General features: G+C 44.2%; 1 protein-coding gene across 1 annotated transcript in view; it reads right to left on the bottom strand.

Annotated features, from left to right (window-relative positions):
- SPOCD1 (SPOC domain containing 1) overlaps positions 1-20889 on the bottom strand; it is a 218660-nt gene that overhangs the window by 88629 nt on the left and 109142 nt on the right. Inside the window, exons 6-7 of the mRNA XM_088451244.1 lie at positions 11685-11844; positions 7724-7840 (exon numbers count right to left, since the gene is read on the bottom strand). Coding sequence (XP_088307370.1) covers positions 7724-7840; positions 11685-11844 — 277 coding nt within the window. The remainder of the gene's footprint in view (positions 1-7723; positions 7841-11684; positions 11845-20889) is intronic.

Below are 20889 nucleotides of genomic sequence, written 5' to 3'. Positions count from 1 at the left end.
AAGGTAGTTTTACCAGAGTTCTCTCAATCAGACCAGCTAAATGATCACATGAGTGAAGCATGGATCATGCCTGGTAAAAGGTTTCAAATCCCAAAACGATTTAGTTCCTTTTACCCTCTTCCAGCTATTGATTGCGCTAAATGGGAAGTTCCCCCAGCGGTGGATTCTCATGTAACTCGTTTGGTTAAAATAAAAATGCCATGTTACCCATTCACACTACTACCTCCTTGAAGGAGACTACATATAGATGTATAGAGGCTTGTCATAAATTTATTTACTCTCTTACAGGAGCTATTAATCGTCCTGCTAGGACTATGGCCTTGTTGGCAAAAGCCATTGAGAGTTGGGCAGAAGCTCTAGAAGAAACACTTTCCTCTGATGCTTCATGGGAACAACTCTCCTATGTATCTCACATTAGGCATGCAGTCTCCTACTTAGGTGAAGCAGTTATGGATACGGCTCTTCTGGCCTTCAGGATATCTGCCACTTCGGTAGTGGCCAGTAGTATCGTTTGGCTCCATTCCTGAAAAGCAGATTCAAACGGGCTCTGGAGTCTCTACCCTATTTGGGGGACATCCTATTTGGTCCAGAGCTAGATAAAATTGTAACTACCTTGGCAGCTAACAAGACGGCGTTGCTGCCCTTTGCATATAATACAAAGCCTCGGACGTCATCCTTTCGGTCCTTTTGCCCTCAAGGAATAACCAAAGGTCAGTCTTTTTCATGGCACCAGACGTCAGCCAAGGCCTCCAAGCCTAGGGCCAAACAGGCCTGGGCTACTAGACGTCCACCTGCCAAATCTACGGACAAGCCTGCAGCCTGACGGGGCGGGCCTCTCCCCGGGGGGCTCCCACAGATACGCCCTCTCCTTCCTGAGGCAACCCACCCAACAGTTCTTTTGCACAGAACCTCCATCGGACTCAACCAAGGCCCTGCTGCTCCACAAAGCCATTCAGTCCTTACTGAATTCAGGAGTAATAATTTGGGTCCTCTCCTCACAACAGGGTAAGGGCTATTATTCTAATCTTTTCTTAGTTCAGAAGCCCAATGGGTCTCATCGGCCTATCCTCAATCTCAGATCTCTGAACAAGTTTATCAGGGTGCCCAAGTTTCGTATAGAAACTCTCCGTTCTATTATCCTAGCTATGGAGCCTGGAGATTTTATGGTTTGCCTGGACATTCAGGACGCTTACCTACATGTACCTATAGCGCCTTCTCATCAACAATATCTCCGGTCTGCTATACTACAGCAACAGTACCAATATCAGGCTCTACCGTTTGGCCTCTCAACGGCCCCTCAGGGTTTTACCAAGATCATGGCAGTCATGATGTCCTCACTTCATCGTCAAGGGATCACACTGCTCCAATACTTGGATGATACTTTGCCATTGGCAAGCTCCCCAGAGACTTTTTAACGCCATCTGCAGGTAAACATTACCTTTCTAAACATTCACGGTTGGCTGATCAACTGGAAGAAGTCTTCCCTGACACCCTCTCAAAGGATGTTACATGTGAGAACCCTCCTGGATTCTTGAGTTCAGAGAATCTTCCTGACAGCAGACAAGATTTCAGTGATACAGTACAGACTACGCAGACTGCTTCACAGTCGCAAAGTGTCGATTCACTCTGCAATGCAGGCCTTGGGATCAATGGTATCCACCTTCGACATGGTGGCATTCGCCCAGTTTTACTCCAGGCCCCAGCAACACCTGATACTCTCCAGGTGGAACAGACTACCTCATCTGCCCAGATCCCATACGATGAGCCTCCCCCCAGAGGTTCGCTTGTCCCTAGCCTGGTGGCTACAGACTCGCCATTTGAACCACAGTCGTCCTTTTTGGATCCCGGATTGGGCTCTCCTCACCACGTACGCAAGCCTCCGAAAGTAGGGCGCAGTAAACGGCCAACTCTCCTTCCAGGGCCGATGGACCCCAATTGAGGCAATGTTGGCAATCAACATCCTGGAACTTCGAGCCATATACATAGCTCTCACTCTGGAGAATATTCTGAAAAACAAGCCAGTACAAGTACAGTCCGACAACGCCACGAGTGTGGTCTCCCTCAATCATCAAGGGGACACTCATAGTCAATCAGCAATTATGGAGGTGTCCCGTATTCTCACATGGGCCAACTGCAATCTCCCAGCCATCTCCGCAGTGTGCATCCCGGGGATTCTCAATCGGGAAGCAGATGTCCTCAGCCGTCACGACATGCATGCAGGAGAATGGTCTCTACACCCAGAAGTCTTTCAGCTTCTGGTGCACAAATTGGGTCTTCCAGAAGTGGATCTCATGGCCTCAAGACACAACAACAAACTTCCAGTTTATGGAGCAAGAACAAAGGACCCTGACGCGGTTTTCATAGATGCCTTGTCGGTGACATGGACTTTCCAGTTGGCATATCTCTTCCCTACTTCCTCGAGTGCTTCGGAAAGTCAGACAGGAAGGAGGATCAGTCATGTTCATAGCTCCGGCTTGGCCCTGACGTCATTGGTACTCGGATATTCTAAGACTCTCCATAGACATTCCTCTTCAACTTCCTCTATGAGTAGACCTGTTGTTTCAGGGTTCCTGTCTACATCCGGACCTAGGGCGTCTGTCTTGAACGGCTTGGCTCTTGAGACTTCCCTCCTAACGGCTTTTCTAGCTCTGTGGTCCTGACCATGCTTAGAGCACGTAAACCGGCCTCAGCTAGGATTTACCACAGAATTTGGCATTTATTTTTTCAATGGTGTGCTACTCGAAACTATGATCCTTAGGTCTTTCAAGTTTCTTGAATTCTTGCCTTTCTTTAGGCTGGAGTGGATTTAGGCCTCCACCTAGCATCTCTTAAATTGCAAGTTTCTGCTGTGTCTATCTGGTTTCAACGCAAGATTGCCTTTATGCTAGATGTCCACACCTTCATGCAAGGTGTTCTACGCATACACCCTCCCTTGGTACCTCCTATGGCTCCATGGGATTTGTCAGTGGTGCTCAAAGCACTTCAGGAACCTCCAATTGAACCTCTGGAATCGGTGGATATCAAATGGCTCACTATGAAGACTCTGTTTCTTCTGGCTATAGCATCTGCCCGTAGGTTATCAGATTTAGTGGCGTTTTCATGCCGCTCCCCCTTTTTGATATTTCATCGGGATAGGGCTGCTTTTCGAACTCGCCCAGGCTTCCTACCTAAGGTAGTTTCTCACTTCCACCTGAATACAGAAATTGTGGTTCCAGCCTTTAATTCATCAGACCTCGGCAGGTGAAGCCTCTTTGGATGTGGTCCGTGCTCTAAAGATCTACAGTACGTGGACCATACTACTTTCATCAGGAAATTGGACTCACTCTTTGTCCTATATGGATTTCACAAGAAGGGATGGCCAGCTAACAAACAGACTCTGGCCAGATGGATTCGCATGACTATCTCACAGGCTTACACGAAGACAGGCCTTCCTGTACAGACTACAGTCTCTGTTCATTCTACTCGCTCTTTGGGTCCCTCGAGGGCAGCCCGATGTGGCGCCTCAGCTGAACAGCCATGCAAGGCGGCCATCTGGTCTTCTGTCTACACCTTTTTTTTATGCCTTTGATTCATTTGCCTCTCAGGATGCTTCTTTTGGGCGCAGGAGCGTTCCCGCCCTTGAACAACTGCTTTGGGACATTCCCAATGTCTCCTTGTGGGCCCTATGGACCCTGAAGAAGAAAATGAGAGTTATGGTAAAACTTACCTTTGTTAACTCTCTTTTTTCGAAGTCTATAGGGTCCACAGGGCACTTGCCCTGACGCACCTGGCTTCTATGGGTTTCTTCTATTGATCACTTGTTTTCTTCTCTGTGTGAGAGTGTGATTCTTCTGTGTACCAATCTTCCTTCTCTCCTGTCCTGCTCCTGCCTTGAGCTTGTTAACAAAACTGAAGTGTATAGGGGGAAGGACCAGAGCATCCTGGGATTGAAAAGCTTTGCAGTTGGTGTCCGGTCCTCCAGGTCCCACCTACACCCCAATGTCTCCCTGTGGACCCTATGGACTTCGAAGAAAGAGAGTTGACAAAGGTAAGTTTTACCATAACTCTTATTATTTCCTGTCCAGCGTGGCATTTCATTCATCATTCAGTTCCAGAAAGGACTCTAGTGCACCATACAAAGACAGACCAACGGCGCAAGGTAGGAACTATCCTAAGCATTTCATTAAAAAGACCATTAAAAGTTTTCTGCACGCACAGACTCAGGAGTACCATCATTTGAAAAAGGGGACAGACCATCTGGGAAGTTTTTCTTTAGTGCACTGCAGGAGTCATCATGAAGTGCAGGGATGGGAAAGAATCATTTGATGTAGTAAGCTATTTACTTTTAAAAATGATATGCCTTGTTGAGCTATATATATTCAACACATTTTACTTGTTTCATTCAAACTTGGAAAAAAAAGGATTATACTGTAATTTTATAGTGCAGATTTTAATTTCAAAGCCTACATGCAAAATCCATATTTTTGCTGAATCAAGATCCACATAGTATTTTTTTGTGGTAAAATTAATAAATAAATAAACAACACACATATTTACTTTCATTTCATATTTTTGACCACTTTGGGTAGACTTTCTTTGCCATGTGAGGAGAAATAAGAAAACAATGCTATTTCCTGGGAATTGAAGGTCTTAAAACAAACAAACAAAATAAGAATTAATTTGTGTGGGTACTGCATACATAGTGTAAAAAAAAAAGTCCCTGGAAGGGGTCTGTTTGTTTGGGCTATTCTCGAGCGCTTTCTTTGCTTATGCTGCCTAAACAGTTAAAGATACTGTATATCACAATGATGGACTTTATTTTATACCATGTACAGATTGATACGTATTATCTGTTTTTTCCAGAATAATTCATGTAAGCCCAGTTTACTTATACAAAATTTCAGTTTTTGCCATTTTTTACCTTTCCTATTTCATTTATGTGAAAAACTATTCTTTAATTCCAAACGAGTCCAATCCCTGGTAAGAGTCTGCTTTGGCATGACAATACATAAAGCACAGGGATAGACACTTAACATGGCTGGAGTTGACCTAAGCTAGTTACAGATATTGATGTCTTAATGTGACAGCCCAAAAAGTTCCAAAATAGGCTTGGCTCCATTGCTGTTTTTGGACAATACAATAAAATGGCTGTAAACAAGATTTGCATACCAGCACATATCTTCCACTGAGGGGGATTAGCTTTTAGACAGACTAGATACTTTTGTGCTACTAAACCTTTCATGGCTATATGTCACGCATTACGTCAGTGAGGCAATTACCCTCTTAAGAGACAGATGGGTCCATGAGCACAAAAGTGCATTTCAAAATGCATGGGAAATTTACATATGGCATAGCTTCCTGCGTCAAGATCATAGCTCCCAACACATTACTACTGTATCAGACTGTAGGGAGCAGGGCAGGTTGGTCAGGAGTTGGATATTAACTTCTAGAGAAAGCAAATCTAATCCGGAGGGAAAACATTTTTTAATGTACAAACAAAGGCCTACTGAGACCATGGAGGTTTATTGGTAAGTGACAATATTGGCCTGCTTATTTAATTTCTATAGGTATGTAACAATCATGACCCACTCATGATACTTAAGTGGTGCCATAGAAACCATCAAAGACATGCACTATAGCGGCATTACTGTGCCTCTATAGCACTTCCTGCTGGGATGTAGTTAAATCCCAGTGGATGAGATGCTAGAGCTCAGATTGCCAGCGCCGGAATCCCGACACCAGTCAGAATTCCGGCGCCGGCATCCCGATTGTAAGTAGTGGGGTTAGGGGGAGGGTTAGGCACTAGGCATAAGGTTAGGCACTATGGGGGGTTGGTTATGGCTAGGCACTAGGGGGGAGGGTTAGGTTAGACACTACGAGGGGAGGTTAGGTTTATGGTGCAGGGAGGGAGGGTTAGGATTAGAATATTTACTGACAGGTGTCAGTATCCTAACCCTGTCCATATGCCAGCGTTGGGATTCTGATTGCCGGGTTCCCGAGCACCGGCATCCCGTACCCAACTCTTTCTGCTTACCTCTTATCAGGAAGAAGCAGGAAGCGATAACACTGAGATGTATTAACATTTTGTCCGCTGGGTTGAGGGAGTAAAAACACCCCCCTCCGGCAATCCGTGCAAGACTCACTATGCTGATGCAATGTGTCTTATCTCCTGGCCGGCCCCACGGCATATGCACGAGATCTCGCAAATTTCGTGAGATCTTGTGCGCAGCCTGAGACCCACACAGAAGCTGCCTGGCCATCACAGGTTAGTACACATATCGGCAGGTAATTCTGCCGATATGTGAAAAATTATAAGCCACAAAAGTGCACTTAACGTTTTTTAATGCAATGTGAATGATTTTCTGTCGCCATACAAAAGTATGGCGATGATTAAATTGTTTGATTTTTGCAGATAACATAGAGAAAAGTGATTTTTCTCTAAGTTATCTGCTTTCACTCAAACTGAGGTTCAAAGTAAGTGTCAAAAGCACTGGTTATATCGCATTTGGCACTTACCACCTCTTCTAACATCTAACCCCATGTTCTAAATGAAGATCTTTGGGGGAGAACTAGAATAGTTTTCTAAAAAGGTAGTGCAGGGGTTCACCTGGGTGTTGTGAGTTCAGAATGGTCAAGGCCAAATCTACCACCCTAACAAGACTGACAACAGAATCAGTTGCAGGGTAGGATATCAGATTCCAAACTCTCAAAAGCGAGGTTAGCCAGAAAGCAAGAGTAGAAAGACAAAACATATCCTTGAGATGGAGGAAGTGTTAGTACTTTCATGGCCCAATCCCTTATGAAAGGGAAGCTGGATTGAAGAGTCTTGGGACTGTTGTAGACATAAGACCAAATAGTACTGTGGTTGCGCAGTTGTTCTAATCCCAGCATTGCTATTTACTATTTTATGTTCTCCACCATCTAAGATGTGTAGCTTCCACAAGCACACACTGGCAACTCACGCCTTCTCTAAAATTTTGAAATGCCATACTCCTGAGTTGGAACACACTGTAGTGTGTTCCATTAATGAAAGGAAAGTCACTCTGTCATGTCCTATGGAAGTGCAAAAACAAGATTTCATTTTCTGGGATGGGATTAATTAATGAGGGCGCACATACACAGCTGGCAGCCTATCTCTCCTCGCCTTGAATTTTTTGCCACCTCAGATACCAAGACCGAGTATTCTCCTTTTTCTTCTATTCAATTTTACAGGATTGCAGCAGAGTACGCATCAATCAGAATGTGCACAAGACTGGATTTTAATACCTATATATTTGTGCTTCTGTGGGAGAGAAGATTCATGTAATAAATATTTTCATAGTTAAAAATATGTATGTCATAAACCATCCCAAATGACACCTCACCATTGTCACTTAAGCAATAAACTAGGTTAAATAGAGCATTATTTTAGGAGAAAAGTAAAAGTGAAAAAGGAGGGTGATCCAAAAGTTGTAGTAGTCTAGAATTTCATGTGACATTTTTATAGTTCTCACTCTAAGATCAGCGAGAAAATACATGCTACTGTACACATAATAAAGTAACCATGGTGTGCAGATATTGCAATTCAAAAATGACCATTAGGTGTATATTTACTGTACTAATAAGTGGTTGGTCAAAGCCGCCAATCATTAGCGACTTTAACTAATAGTTTTAAAGCGGCAACAGAAATAAATGCTAAACCAGGTTGGTTTAGCATTTATGTTGCGGTTTTAAATCCACTAGTCACTTTAGTAATGACACTCACATGCTGTCTCTCTTGGTTTCTCCAATTTGTCAGCTCCAGTCCAGCCATTTCTGTTGGGCTCAACTGAACAAGACATTGTGGGGTGATCTCCCCAAGTACCACACGGTGAAAGAAAATCTGATAGAGAAAAGAGAAAGGCTTTCTGATTCTATATAGGAACAATTTATTATTTTGTGGATACAAAGTAAACACATGAGCAGGAGCTTTGTACAGCCATGGCCAAAAGTTCTGAGAATGACACAAGTATTGGTTTTCACAAAGCTTGCGGCTTCAGTGTTTTTAGACCCCATTCATGTGTGGGGTTGCTTCTCAGCCAAGGGAGTGGAAATCACTCACAATTTTGTCTAAGAACACAGTGTCATGATTGGTGTCTGCGAGCTACCTGTCTCAGGTGGTGATCGGGTTTCAACGGAGGCCGGCATGACTGGAATCACAGATAATGTAGATAGCTCTATTTATAAGACTTGTGTATCAGTGAAAACTGCCTTTGATGATAAATGACAGGAACTGGAGGGACCGGACTGGGACCGGCAGGAAGACTTGTTGAATTGAACTGATGAACTAAGAACTTGACTCTGGACTGGAACAACGTGGACTGAACTGATGAGCTTGGAACTTGACTCTGGACTGGAACAACGTGGACTGAACTGATGAGCTTGGAACTTGACTCTGGACTGGAATGTGACAATGGCTGAAGGGAAGTCAGGTAATGCTGAGATGAGGGCTAAACAGGGTAATCTGGAAATGCTGTGACAAGGTTGGAATTCAGGTGCAGGCTGGATAGGATAATTGGGAATAACAGGTTTCAGGAAGGAATGGGTAGGTTTGGGAATTTTAGGTTCAGGGAGGGAGTAGGTAGGTAAAAGGGGAAGGAGTTGATCCACAGCAGGAAGCAAGGCAGGGTGACACGATGCAGGTTTACAGAGTGCCAGGGACCAACCAGGAGTAGGACTAGCAGCAGAGCATAGGCCAGGTATTGCTGTAACAGGACGTCTGGATGCCAGGTATTACTGTAGCAGGTTTTCAGGATGCACCAGGGGTTGCTATCAGCAGGCTTACTGGATTGCCAGGTTTGGCTGTAACAGGTTTTCTGGAAGCACCGGGGGTTGCTGCCAGCAGATTTACTGGATTGCCAGGTACAGCTGAAACAGGTTTTCTGGATAGCGCCAGGGATTGCTGTAGCAGGTTTCAGGGATATACTAGAACACAGAAACAGCATGAACCATACACCACGGGAAGACGAGATGTTCAAGCCCAGAATGGTATCAGGAGAGAATATATATACCATGGGTCTGGCAGCAATTGGTGGATACGGACAGGTGGTCTGGTAGTAGCATTCTGAGTGGTGGAAGGCACAACATGCAGAGGGAGTACTCATCTCTGCAGCTCTGAGAATCAGAACCACACCTGTGATTCCAATCAGGGCTAGCAGTGCTCACAGACAGAGGAGAGGCCAGGTGCAATAATCAGAGCAAATCCTCCAGGCAAATTACACACACAGATCCATGGGGGAGCTGACAGGGGTAAGTCCCAAGGCAAAAAGGTGACAACTAGACAGGGTCGTGACACACAGCCATGAATAAAGAATGGTAGCAATCATCCTCCAAGAGCAACTTCTCCTAACCATCCAAGAACAGTTTGGTGATGAACAATGCCTTTTCTAGCATGATGGAGCACCTTGCCATAAGGCAAAAGTGATAACTGAGTGGCTCGGGGAACAAAACATCGAAATTTGGAATCTATGGACCTTAATCCCATTGAGAACTTGTGGTCAATCCTCAAGAGGCGGGTGGGCAAACAAAAACCCACAAATTCTGACAAACTCCAAGCATTGATTAGGCAATAATGGGTGGCCATCAGTTAGTATGTGGCTCAGAAGTTGATTGACAGCATGCCAGGGCGAATTGCAGAGGTCTTGAAAAAGAAGGGTCAACACTGTAAATATCGACTCTTTGCATAAAATTAATGTAATTGTCAATAAAAGCCTTTGACACTTATGAAATGCTTGTAATTGTACTTCAGTATACCATAGTAACATCTGACAAAAAGGTCTAAAAACACTGAAGCTGCAAACCTTGTGAAAACCAATACTTGTGTCATTCTCAAAACTTTTGGCCATGTAAATCAGTGATGACATACATCAGGGGTGCTCAACATGCCGCCCACCAGCAGTTGGGGAACTCCACATCCCAGCATGCCCTGCCACAGTTTTGCTATTAGGGAATGCTGAAACTGTGGCAGGGCATGCAAGGATGTGTAGTTCCACAATAGCTGTTGAGCATCCCTGACATACATGGTCGGAGATATGTACTCTAAATCAAAGAATTTCTTCTATTTTTGCCATGGAATTTAAAGCTATACTTTTTTTAAAGGAAAAAACAGACACCAGACTGGTGTATGCTTAAAAAAAGCATTGCTTTAAATCGTACTGCAAAAATCAAGAAAATCGTTGGTTTAGAAAAATATCAGTTAAATAAATTTCCCCATCTATGTCTATCATCACTGTTCTCTTTACTGTTGGCAATACAATTAAAAAAGTATAACAGTATCTATACTCCCAGGTGACACAAAGAAGTCTTGAAATAATAATCGCTCCAATGTACTGCAGATTGGGCTCGCTATTCCCATTTACTAGTCCTGTTAATAGGAAGACCAAGCAGCCCACCAATTACAGCATCACACAATACAAACAGTCCCTGCAAACACCCTCCAGTTTAAGCAAACTAGGCAGTGGAGACTTCTGCTTTATGGAGACTTTCAAATAAATACCTAATGACTGCAGGGTTTTTGTACCTACATTACCAGACCAACTTTTTGTTTAGGAGATGTGTTTGTTAAATCATAATTATTTACATCTTTTTAGGCTAACCAAGCGCATTTTCTATTATTTTGCTCAGGACAAGATAGGGCTATCTTTTGGTAGCAAATTGGAATAAATATGTTTATTTAATGGGCATTATAAAAGAAATGTTTGAGAAAATGTTTGGGTAAACGAATATAAGTTCCCTATTTACAATGTCTGATGCAGTTAAGAAGTAACAAAAGTACCGACTTTAGCTTTAGAAGATTTAATTTGAATGTACAACGTGACTGCAAAGCATCCATGTACACAGATCCTTAGTGTGTGTCAGTAGCTATAGGTCTGGAAGTTGGTATAGAGAAAGTGAAACAATTTGATATTCGTTCTTAATGGAATTCTTTTTTTTTTTTTTAAACAAATTGCCCAGGGGAGGCACGATCCATGTCTCTATGCAGGAATGATTCACTTATATGCCATCAATACGTAGATCTATTTCAATGGATCTATTAAGTATAAGATGCAGGTAAGAGATGAATAAGCTAATCCCTGCTTTGACATGGCCCCTCATGGCTGGAGGAAATCACAGTGAGTTCAAAATGATGTCACACATCTTTCACAGCAACACTAACACTAGGAAAAGAGAAGTCCCATATCTGTCCCATGTTTAGACTGCATTTACAAATGGCAGCTCAAGTGTCACTGAAAATGTATATGCTCTTAATACAGGGTGGGTGGACAGGAAACTATAAAGTTTCTTGGTGAATAACGGATAAAGTGATTAAGATAAACATGTGTGTGTGTGTATATATATATATATATATATATATATATATACACTATCACTGCTATCAATTTTACAATGGCATCGTACTTCAATTTCTTTATATATGCACAGCAGATGTGGGACGCCTTACAGCTAAAACAAATCAGACTGCACTTATAGTCTTCATTCTATTTCTAGCGCGGAGCATGGCCCGGACAATAGATAGGGCACTCTAGCCGAATAGATGCCGTGTACATGCGCACGGCATCTATTCAACGTCGGTGATCGCTGCACCGCTATTTTTCCCGCCCGCGAGACACTGTGGCCCGCGGGTGGGGACGGCACCCAGCATGTTGTTTTAGCCTAGCGGGAACGCTAACTTACATATCATAATGTACCTTATTTTTGGGGTCTTTCAGATTGAAGAGGAGACTTCTGTACTTATTTTTGTACCTCACTCCAGTATTTTTATACAAGTTGTAAATTTCATTCTCTATATTCTTTGACAATTTTTCCAATATTTCCAGATGCACATCAAGATTTTGTGTCTCCTGAACTCTGAAATATAAATAAGAAAAATAGGTTACCACTGTAAAAAAAATGTTAAACTACAAATGTTGACACTTTAAAAATCCCAACTAATAACAGAGCTTACTTAAAGTATGACACATTTGCACCTAGAACATATACAGTGCATCCGGAAAGTATTTACAGCGCTTCACTTTTTCCACATTTTGTTATGTTACAGCCTTATTCCAAAATGGAATAAATTCATTTTTGTCCTCAAAATTCTACACACAATACCCCATAATGACAACGTGTAAAAAGTTTTTTGAGATTATTGCAAATTTAATTAACAAAAAACACTAAGAAATCACATGTACATAAGTATTCACAGCCTTTGCTCAATACTTTGTTGATGCACCTTTGGCAGCAATTACAGCCTCAAGTCTTTTTGCATATGATGCCACAAGCTTGGCACACCTATCTTTGGGCAGTTTTGCCCATTCCTCTTTGCAGCACCTCTCAAGCTCCATCAGGTTTAATGGGAAGCATCGGTGCACAGTGTCACGACCAGGGTTTCTCGGCATGGTGATCGACGGGTAATACCTGTGAGGTCGCTGTGGCGGGGGGCGTCTGGCGGTGGTGTTTGGCGTGGGGCATTGGCTGTGCGTGGTTCTGTGTAGGAACACTGTCACTCTGGGCTGGTTGAGCCTGGCGGTACCTCCGTTCCGCCCGGCATGGGCACCGCCATCTTGTCTCCGGCCATGTGATTCAGTTGTCCAATCCTGTTGGGTCAAGTGCTCTCTCCAGCCAGTCACGGTGCAGCACTTGGTATTTAGGGAGGTCCAGAGCCTTCCTTCATTGCCAGTGCAACGTGTTTCTCAGCGACAGCTGAGAGTTCCTGTGCTCATTACCTGTCTCCTTGGAAACGCTACCTAGCCCGTTTACCTTGCCTGCTCCAACCGCTGGACTTCCGTGCACCCTCCATTTACCTTCCTCCTGCCTGAGTACCTGAGTCTGCTGTCACCCTGCACCTTGCCTCCACTTACACTCTGCTGGATTATATCTCCTCTGCCTGCATATTTCAGCTCACCATACCTGCATACTGGACTGTTTCCTGCCTGTCACTATCTGGACATTCTCCCATTTGCTTCACTACAGTTCCCAAGTGCACTTCAGTGCTTTGCCTGGACTTTTACTTTCACCATATTCATGTCTACTAAACCACTCATTAAAAGTTCCACATTTTCATTTAAATTTGCTTCTGTGTCTGCTCCTATCACCACCCCGGGTCCACAACAAAATCAGAACCTCACAGTTTACACTGGCCCCATGTATCTGGCCACGGAACAGGAGTCTGGAGTGGATTTATTCCGGTGTATTGCAGGCCGTTTGGAAAACCTGGAAGCTATGCAGCACCAAATGGCTCAGTTTCTACAAGAGATGTCTAAACGACAAGATAATCTGCAAACCTCGTTATCCACTCCTGGGGTATCAGCAACTACACCTGTTTCTGTGCCTGGAAATACAGGGAACAGGGTATCCCCCGGTTTACACCTTCCTATGCCAAGCAAATATGACGGCAACCCGAAGCTCTGTCGTGGGTTCCTGAATCAGCGTGATATACACTTCACCTTACAGCCTGATAACTTTCCCACTGCAAGAACTAAAGTGGCATGCATCGTGTCTCTGTTGTCTGGCCTGGCCCTGGATTAGGCTTCCTCACTCTGGGAGCGTTCAGCTTCGTTGCTGGATAACTATGCAGACTTTGTATCATCATTCAGAAGGATTTTCGACGAACCTGGACGCACCGTATCAGCATCGTCCAGTATCATGACCCTGAGACAAGGAATCCGTCCTATCAGTCAATATGCCGTACAGTTTAAAATTTTGGCATCAGAACTCAAGTGGAATGAGGAAGCCCTGATCTCAGCCTTTTGGCATGGACTTTCGGACCGACTAAAGGATGATCTGGTCACCCGTGAGCTTCCCACTAACTTAAACGACATGATTTCACTCTGTAAAAAGATTGACCTATGCTTCAGAGAACGTCAGGCTGAAAAGCATACAACTGACTGGCAAAGGTCATCTACTCCTCCCTTGCCTACCCGTTCATCCCCTTCTCCTATGGATGAAGAGCCTATGCAGGTGAACCATACCCATCTCTCCAAAGAGGAACGTCAGAGAAGGATATTAAAAAACCTCTGCCTATACTGTGGAGATTCGGGTCACCTGGTGGCCTCCTGCTCTCGTAAATCGGGAAATGCCCATTCCTAACTGACCCTGGGGACATCAAGTTAGGAGTTATGAGCCCGTCCCCAAATACTAAAGATTTCATAATTATCTTAGCTATAGATCAGAAGCCTAAACCTGTCTTCGTTACTGCTCTACTAGATTTTGGAGCAGCCGGAAACTTCATGACTTCCAGCTTAGTTGACAAACTACAGATTCCTTGTACATCTCTCAATCATGCGATTTCCCTGACCGCTGTAGATGGACGGCCTCTAGCTAATGGAGTGGTCACCAAAGAAACTCAACCAATACTAGTCCGTATTGGAGCATTCCACTCTGAGTCCTTTAAGTTCTTTGTGATACCTGAGGCTTCCCAAGAATTCATTTTAGGACTACCCTGGTTACGCCAGCATAATCCCAGGATAGACTGGTGTTCAATGCAAATTCTTTCATGGGGGGCTGACTGTCAGAAATCCTGTCTTCCCAAGATAAGACCTGTAAGGGAAAGTTTCATTAATATCTCCAGCAATTCCTAAGGAGTACCAAATGTTCACTGATGTTTTTTCCGAACAACAGGCGAATGTCTTACCTCCTCACAGAGAATGGGATTGTCCAATCGATCTGTTGCCTGACAAGATGCCACCTCGTGGTCGCACCTATCCTCTATACTTGCCTGAGGCCAAAGCTATGTCCGAATACATCCAGGAGAACCTAGCAAAAGGATTTATTTGTCCCTCTACCTCTCCTGCCGAAGCTGGGTTCTTTTTCGTCGGCAAGAAGGACGGTGCCTTAAGACCTTGTATAGACTACCGGGGCCTTAACGATATAACGGTCAAGAATCGATATCCGCTTCCATTGATCACAGAGTTGTTCGACAGGGTTAAGGGGTCTATCATATTCTCAAAGTTAGATCTGAGAGGGGCCTATAATCTCATCCGTATTCACGCAGGTGATGAATGGAAGACCGCCTTTAATACCAGAGATGGACATTTTGAATACCTTGTGATGCCCTTTGAGTTGTGCAATGCCCCTGCTGTCTTTCAGGGGTTTGTTAATGACATTTTCCGGGACTTGTTATATGTCTCAGTTGTTGTCTACCTGGACAATATACTGATTTTTTCGTCTTCTTTAGTGGAACATCATAAACATGTAAAGGAAGTATTATCTTGTCTGAGGAAGAACCACCTCTATTGCAAATTGGAGAAATGTGTCTTTAGTGTACCCAGTGTGCCATCCCTTGGTTATGTCATCTCTGGCTCCAGTCTAGAAATGGATACCAAGAAGGTGCAGGCGATTTTGGATTGGTTCCGACCTCAAACCTTGAAAGCCATCCAGAAACTGCATGGGTTCGCCAACTACTATAGACGTTTTATCAAGGGATTTTCATCATTGATGGCTCCCATTACAGCCCTGACCCGTAAAGGCGCTAATCCTGCCCTATGGTCACATGAGGCAGAAACAGCCTTCCAGCTTTTAAAACAAGCCTTTATTTCTGCTCCAGTTCTACAACAACCAGATCTGGATAGGCCTTTTTTATTGGAAGTGGATGCGTCATCAGAAACTGTGGGAGCAGTCCTATCCCAGCGTTATGAAGACAATCGAGTTCATCCCTGTGGATTTTTCACCAAAAAATGTTCTCCTGCCGAAAGAAATTATGCTATAGGTGAACTCTTGGCAGTGAAGTTGGCATTAAAAGAGTGGAGATACCTGCTGGAAGGGGCTAAATTTCCCTTCACTGACAATAGGAACCTCCTCTATCTCAAGAATATCCAGTGTGTGGGGGGTGTAGCCTGTCTGCAGAGCAGAATGGTAGTGATCTGGGAGAGCTCCAGCTAAACAGCCCTTCAAACTACCCCTTTCACCACGTGAGAGGGGCTCTGAAACATCTTGGCCCGCAGGTTGCTGCTTACTGGACCCCACAGACCCATTTGCGGGGGCTTTGAGCCATTAGAAACCTGTTCCTGGCGTCCGGAGCTCTGAGGCCTACTTCGCACCAGAAGCCGCGGCCTGGATTTACAGCCGCTACCCGCCGGGACCAGCGCAGCATCGCGGAGCCCTGGGGTAAGCCCTTTGATTAGCCCCACAACCCCCGCTAGCCCCTCGGCCCCAAGGATAGCCTGTGTGCCCTCTGGTACTCACAGCTATCTGCCGGGGATCAGTGGCTCTTGCCGGTGTGAGCGCTGCTGCGGCGTGGCTCCTCTCCCTCTGCTGACTCACCTGCCGGCTGGTGCAGCGGCACCTGTACTAGGCGAAGTCCCTTAAGGGGAAGACCTAATTAAATAATTATTTAAACAAACACAAAAACGCTGTTAACCCATGCTGTTGTAAGAAGTTGGGACTGTCAGCGCTGCATCCTAGCTGTCTTATCCAGCTGACTGGAGCAACTGAAGTCAAACAAAAGGACTCTCTGCCTCCTTTACTTGGACAGTCAGACTTACTTCTCACAGTGCAGTACTTGACTCTAATATTACCTGTCATATCCCTAAAGAAAGCAGTACTTCCTATAGCTGAAGATCTCTATGGTTCCTCTGCTCTATTAAGATGCTGATTTATACTTAGTCTGTCACTTAGGAGGAGAACCTTTGCCTAATGAGATAATTTGATCCATTCTCTCTATTTATACTTGTGTCCACCACCAGTGTCTTTTTCCTCCAACTTCTTTATTTTTCTACGTTTTTACTATTTTGCTCTGAGAAATCCGCTATGTCTCAAAGACATAAAAAATCAGCGACGGGAGAGTCGGCTGACTTCTTTAAACCCAAGGACAAAACCAGACCAAACGCTACACCTGTTCCCTCCACGCCATCTACGGAGGTGACCTCGAACCTCACGGAAGGTTCCCTTGCGATTTCTCTCTCCTCTGAAATCACAAAAATTATTCAGACTACGATTCAAACGGAGCTTCGCTCTCTTATTTCCTCCCTCAAAACAGAGCTCGACTCCCTTGGTACGAGAACAGATACCCTCGAGTGTGCAGTGGATGAGATTTGCCTATATCAAGACATCACAAACCAAGAACTCACCGATATGCACTCGGAGATTGATCTTCTCAAGGAGCAGATGGAGGATGCCGAGAATACATCCAGATGGAACAACATCCGTTTTAGAAACATTCCTGAATCTATTGACTCAGAAGCCCTGTCTGAATACCTAGTGGCCCTATTTCACCAGTGCCTACCAGATGCTTCTCCAGAGTCCTTGCAACTTGATAGAGCTCATAGAGCGCTTCATGCCAAGCCATCGTCTGATCAACCCCCCCGTGATGTAGTGGTCCGGTTTCATTATTACAAAACCAAAGAACAGTTCCTTTCTTCAGTTCGTTTTTCCCCTACTGTTTCATTCCGAGGACATAATCTCCTAGTTGATCAGGACTTGGCTCCTTTGACTTTGAGGAAACGCAGAGACCTCATAAATGTTACAAAAGCTCTTCGTAATCACAAAATTAAATATAGATGGGGATTTCCATTCCATCTCAACGTGTCTCATGAGGGTCGCTCATACAGAATCAAGACCCCAGAAGAGGGTTTTGCTCTGCTTCCTAAGCTGGGCAATGCCCTCTCTCCGTCTGCGCAGCCGTCTGATAATGAATCCCCTCTACGCTCTGCTCCGACTCTGGAATGGTCCACCGCCTGAAACTGGTATTTCTTGTGGACTCCAGGTGTTATTCTACCTCTATTAATGTTATTACTGATCCTGTTTTATTATTTTATTGACTGATTCTGTTTTATTTTACCAATGTCTACCTTTTGTTTTTTGTTTTTTTTTACACTGAAATTTTGTTCTTTAAATTGTGAGACTTATCCCTGGGGTTTCCGGGTAGTGGGTCCATGTCACGTTCCTTAGATAGGATTCTCTGATGTTTACGCTTATGATGGGACCGCCCTCGCTCTCTCCAAGAGCCAATTCTTGTTTTTTTTATCTGATCTAGGGTAGTCAAGTTACTATTATATTTTTATTTAAATGTTCTTTTCTACTAATGCATTGTCATCTGGTCCATGTTTTCCTTCCTCATTGTCTATTTTTTACCTCTTTTTTTTGTTGTTGTTGTTTGTTTTTTCTCTGCTATTCCTCCGTTTTCTTTTCTCACTGGTGTGAATGGTCGCAAGGGAGACTTTTCCTTTCATGACATCTAATATATTTGTTTATATTGGTTCTCCTCAACTTCTTTCTTTCTTTTCTACTTACTCATTTTGTCTCCTCATTTCTATATCATATTTGAAATATTGTACTGATAAGTTTTGTTTGCATTGTTGTTTTATGTCTGTCCATGCTCTCTGGGCTACCCCCCGAGCCCCAAGTGCACAGGATGTGCTGTTTCTATTGTGCACCTTCTGCGGCCTGTTGATCAGACGCAGTTCCTTCTCTACCCTCTATCCGTTACTAACAACCTCCCCTCTACCCTTTTCACTCTGCTGTTACCCCCCAGTTGGCTTTGGATGTCTCCCATGTTTGCTATCATGTGTTATGAGCCTCATCTGATATTATCCCGATGTCCCTGAAACTAATTTCCCTTAATGTTAACGGCCTAAATTCTCCCCATTAGCGCACTATGGCCCTTCAGTACCTGAAGTGTCAACGCATTCACATAGCATTGCTTCAAGAGACTCATTTTTTGAAAACCCATCCACAGTTAACAAATAAAACTTTTCCGCATGCCTATTATGCGTCTACTGACCATAAATCTAAAGGGGTTGCCATCCTCATTCATCAGTCCTCCCCGTTCATTGTTGAAACCTCACACATAGACCCTCAGGGTCGTTATCTTTTCCTTGTTGGTTCTATTGGTAGCGTCCCAGTGACGATTGCAAATATTTATGCTCCCAATGCCTCCCAGGGTGCCTTTCTCTCCATGGTCTTCTCTAGGCTCTTTAAAATAGCGAGAGGCAGAGTAATAATTGGTGGAGATTTTAACGTGATCCTCTCCTCAAATATGGATCGAACAGGTCCCTCTGGCTCCTCTTCTACTCAACTTAGGGAATCCAATAAATTAACCTCGCTCCTTAAATTATACAACCTGTATGACTCTTGGAGGGTCCTGTATCCGTCAGCTCGCGAATATTCGCATTACTCCCACTCGCATAAGGTTTTCTCGCGAATAGATCTCTTTCTGGTGGATCATACCACAACTCCCATTCTACATAGTTCAGAGATCTCCCCGGTTTCCTGGTCTGATCACTCAGCAGTGTTGTTGGACCTAGAGTTCCCTTCCATTTGCCCCCATAGGTTTAAGTGGAGATTGGACGACTTCCTTCTCTTACGCCCAGATGTTCGTACTCAAATCCTTCAGGCAATCACTGATTTTAATCAACATAATGACCATGACCATACTTCACATGCGATTAATTGGGAAGCTCTAAAAGCTGCGCTCCGGGGCCATTTCCTTCAAATCTCTTCCACCCGTAGAAAAATAGAGAGAAAGGAAATCTACAAACTAGAAGCTAAAATCTTAACTGAGAAGTGCCAGAGGTTTCCTAAAGATAAATTCTTTCGCCAACTTCGCTCAAGTAGAGCCCAACTGAACCAACTTCTCTCATCAAAGGCGTCCCGTACTCTCAAATGGCTACAACAAAGATTCTATGAGCGTGGAGATAAGACGGATACAATCTTAGCGCGTAAGCTCCAAACTAAGCGCACCAAAAAAGTATCCTAAAAATTCTAGACCCTACTGGTTCCCCTCAATATGATCCCAAATCCATTGCTAATATCTTTAGGAACTTTTACTCTTCGCTTTATTCTCTTCAAAATCGTGAGCTCTCCCCCTCTTCTCTTTCTGCAGCCACTTCTACATATCTTACATCATGTAGATTGCCTCGCTTATCTGCGTTACAGGTATCTGCCCTCAATGAAGACTTCACATATGAAGAACTGGAGCTGGTAGTGAGGTCCATGAAGACCTCCTCTGCCCGTGGCCCGATGGGTTTACTGCGGCTTTGTACAAGAGATTCCTTCCCTCCTCTGCTGTTGAAAGTTTATAACTCTGTTCTGTCGGGTCAGAAGTTTGATGAGGCCACCACCAGGGCTGAGATAGTGGTATTCATAAGGAAGGTAGAGACCCCGACTCGTGCGCTAGCTACAGACCAATATCCCTTCTTAATGTTGATCTGAAAATCTTTGCTAAGCTCCTGGTTTCTCGCCTCGCCCGTGTTATTCCTGCCTTTGACAACACCCGGAAGGTCATTGACCTAATTCATTTTGCTAACACGAGGTCACTCTCTGCCCTGGTGGTGGCCTTGGATGCTGAGAAGGCCTTTGACAGGGTTGATTGGACCTTCTTGAAATCCCCTCTTCATGCTTTTGGTTTCAGAGGGAATTTTATAAATGGTGTCGCCTCTCTATATTTTAACCCTTCAGCTTTGGTCCTGGCCAACGGTTTTGCTTCTTCTCCTTTCAGTATTTTAAATGGCACCCGTCAGGGTTGTCCTCTGTCGCCGCTCCTCTTTGCCCTGATCAAGGAGCCCCTAGAAGCAAGCATTCGCAACAATCCGACAATCACGGGCATTTCAGTTGATCAGTCTCACCATAAAGTGGCTCTCTACGCAGACGATGTCCTTCTCACCTTGACCCACCCCATCTCTTCTCTCCCTGCGGTCTTTGAAGAAATCCAATCCTACGGTCGGCTGTCAAATTTTTAAATAAATTAGGATAAAACAGAAGTCTTACCTATACTCTTGGACCCCACGACTATCTCTCGTTCTGTTCTATTCTACAAGTAAAACTAAAGTTCTCCACGGCTTATCATCCTCAAAGCAATGGATCCCCAGAGAGGGTTAATCAAGACCTTGAGAACTTCCTGAGGATTTTTATGTCATCTTCTCAAGACAATTGGCCTGTATTGCTACCATGGGCTGAATTTGCACATAATGCCTC

Source organism: Taudactylus pleione, unplaced genomic scaffold (assembly GCF_031769625.1).
Source record: "Taudactylus pleione unplaced genomic scaffold, aTauple2 ptg000541l, whole genome shotgun sequence".
Classification (NCBI taxonomy): domain Eukaryota; kingdom Metazoa; phylum Chordata; class Amphibia; order Anura; family Myobatrachidae; genus Taudactylus; species Taudactylus pleione.
The sequence above is the reverse complement of the archived record's forward strand: the minus strand, read 5'-3'. Positions and strand labels throughout refer to the sequence as shown.